Raw genomic sequence first — 2,259 nt, 5'->3', positions numbered from 1 at the left:
TTTTGTATCGCAAAAAGCTCGCAAATCTCTCGAAAGATATCGCCAAAGTCTCGCAAACTCCATTAAGTCTCGCATTTGACTCGCAGGCGATTTAATTTGTGAGCATTTGGTTTGTTGGGTATGCTCATATCTACATACATACACACATCCATACATATGTATGTTTTGTTTGTACCTGTCTGCGCTCTTCTTCTGGGACTTCGCCTGGTCCGCTGTGCCGTCGCATTTGTCTTATCTGATCTTCGTTTTGCTGCTCTCACGCCATGCATATGCTCTCTCTCAATTGCTTCGCTCTCGCAGCTGCAAACAGCATTAAGTCCGCTGCCGTGCATTGCGATTGAAGCCTCTCTCTCGCACTCTCACTCGCGCTCTTGCTCTCAGCAAATACGGAACATCGTGTGAAGCAATAGAGACACGTATACATAATTCTGTTTTTAAACGTCTATTTTTACACGGTCTGAAAGTAACAAAAATAATAATTTTTTATACACGATTTTGTGGCATTTAGCACGATTCAAAATAACGCAAAATAAATACATACATAAGAACACACGCAGCCCACAAGCAGCTGGAAAAAAAAACGAAAACAAGAGAGAGCGTGAAGAGAATACATACAGACGATATCTGTTTCTCTTTCGTTTTTTGTGTCTACACCTAATTCTGTTTTTATACGGTCTATTTTTACACGGTTATGATTTAACACGGTTGGAATAACGCAAATTTAAAATTTTTGTACACGATTTTGTCCCATTTATCAAAAAAAAAAAACACATACCACTCACAAACAGCTGGACAGCAAAAGAAAACCAGAAAGAGCATAAAGAGAATACGTACAGATTGCTTTCTCTTTCGTTTTTTGTCTATATCCACACATACACGCATATTTACAGTTGAGAGTAATTGCAAAGTTTGTGTGCAATTCCCTTTTTGTGGAAATTTAAGAGAATTCTCTCTTTGCAATAAAAATGCGTTAGTATCTGGTGAACACTCAATGCAGTCGGACGAGTTGGACACAGAAATTATTCCAATTTTAAGGCACTAACGCATAAAAGGTAAGCCAAGAAATACATATTATAGTATTTATATTTTTGTAATTTTGTTAAATATTTAATAGAACAAAATGCCGAAAACTAGAAATAAAAAACTAAAACGCAAAGCCATTTCTTTGGGAACCAAAATTGAAATTTTAGATCGCCTTCGCAATGGAGAAGGCTCCACATTTCTGGGTAAAATATACGGCCTAAACGAAGCCACCATAAGAACTATAAAAAGAAATGAGAATTCCATTCGGCAATCGGTGATTTCTGGAACGGAACTATCGGCCAAGTTTTCATCGTACACCAGAGATGCCACCAAAGAAAAAATGGAAAAGGCACTCGTAATATGGCTCGAGAACAATGCAAAGAAACGGATCTCCGTAGACGGAAACGATATCAAAGAGCAGGCATTGAGGTTCTATAAAATGATAAAGGACGAACAACCGTCCACCTCTACACAATCCACTCATGAGAAGACCTACCTATTTTCTGCCAGCACAGGATGGTTGACGGGATTCCTCCAAAGGCATGCGCTTCAGACCATCAAAATCAAGGGCGGAATTGCCTCTGAGGAACAGAAAGCCGCAAGTTCCATAGAATTTCCCATAAAACTTCAGAAAATAATTGCCGATGGACTTGAACTTACAACTAAATTGGGATACCATTTCGTCACAGACGATCCCGATTTCGAACGGGCTGCACAGCTCCACCGCGAGCTGGGCTCCTGTTTGGGTCGTTACAGAGAACTATACGAAGAGGTGGAAACAATTGGCCAACAACGGCACATAGCAGAGTTCACTGTTCACAATGTAGACGCCGATCGAGCAGGAGAAAGTCCTGTGCAGGACTATTCCAACGATGATAGTGATAGTGATCCTATAGGCATTCGAAGCAAGCGAAGTCGATTAACTGATGATGATGACGATTATGTTTAGGATTATAATTTGTAGCTTAAAAATTTAATAACCCTTTTGTTTTGTTAGCAACAAAGTTGTTTTAATACAGACACTATTGTTTTTAGGTCCTGAAATTGTCATATCTAATTTTGATAGCATTTATTTAAGCATGGACAGCATATCTTTTGTTTCTTTAATAATTATGTTAATAGATCTGATTTAATAAAATAAGTATGAATACTTTTTCTTAAAAAATCCTTTTTTCTCCCTAATTTTAATAGGTTTTAATACCCCATTTTCATACGATCAATGTCTTTTTTTACACG

At 38.0% G+C, this 2,259-nt stretch overlaps 1 protein-coding gene across 1 annotated transcript; it reads left to right on the top strand.

Moving 5' to 3' along the window:
* The first annotated feature begins 742 nt into the window (after window positions 1-742).
* On the top strand, window positions 743-2,025 carry LOC117184136 (tigger transposable element-derived protein 2-like). The gene is made up of 2 exons (XM_033380488.1): window positions 743-1,052; window positions 1,115-2,025. The coding sequence occupies exon 2, from the start codon at window positions 1,121-1,123 to the stop codon at window positions 1,970-1,972; it is 852 nt and encodes a 283-aa protein (XP_033236379.1). The 5' UTR covers window positions 743-1,052; window positions 1,115-1,120; the 3' UTR covers window positions 1,973-2,025.
* Window positions 2,026-2,259: the final 234 nt, after the last annotated feature.

Source organism: Drosophila pseudoobscura, chromosome 4 (genome assembly GCF_009870125.1).
Source record: "Drosophila pseudoobscura strain MV-25-SWS-2005 chromosome 4, UCI_Dpse_MV25, whole genome shotgun sequence".
NCBI classification, from domain to species: Eukaryota; Metazoa; Arthropoda; class Insecta; order Diptera; family Drosophilidae; genus Drosophila; species Drosophila pseudoobscura.
The sequence above is the reverse complement of the archived record's forward strand: the minus strand, read 5'-3'. Positions and strand labels throughout refer to the sequence as shown.

Excerpts from the sequence above, each read along its gene's own strand:
- LOC117184136 (XM_033380488.1), top strand. The coding sequence starts at position 1,121 with ATGCCGAAAACTAGAAATAAAAAACTAAAACGCAAAGCCATTTCTTTG.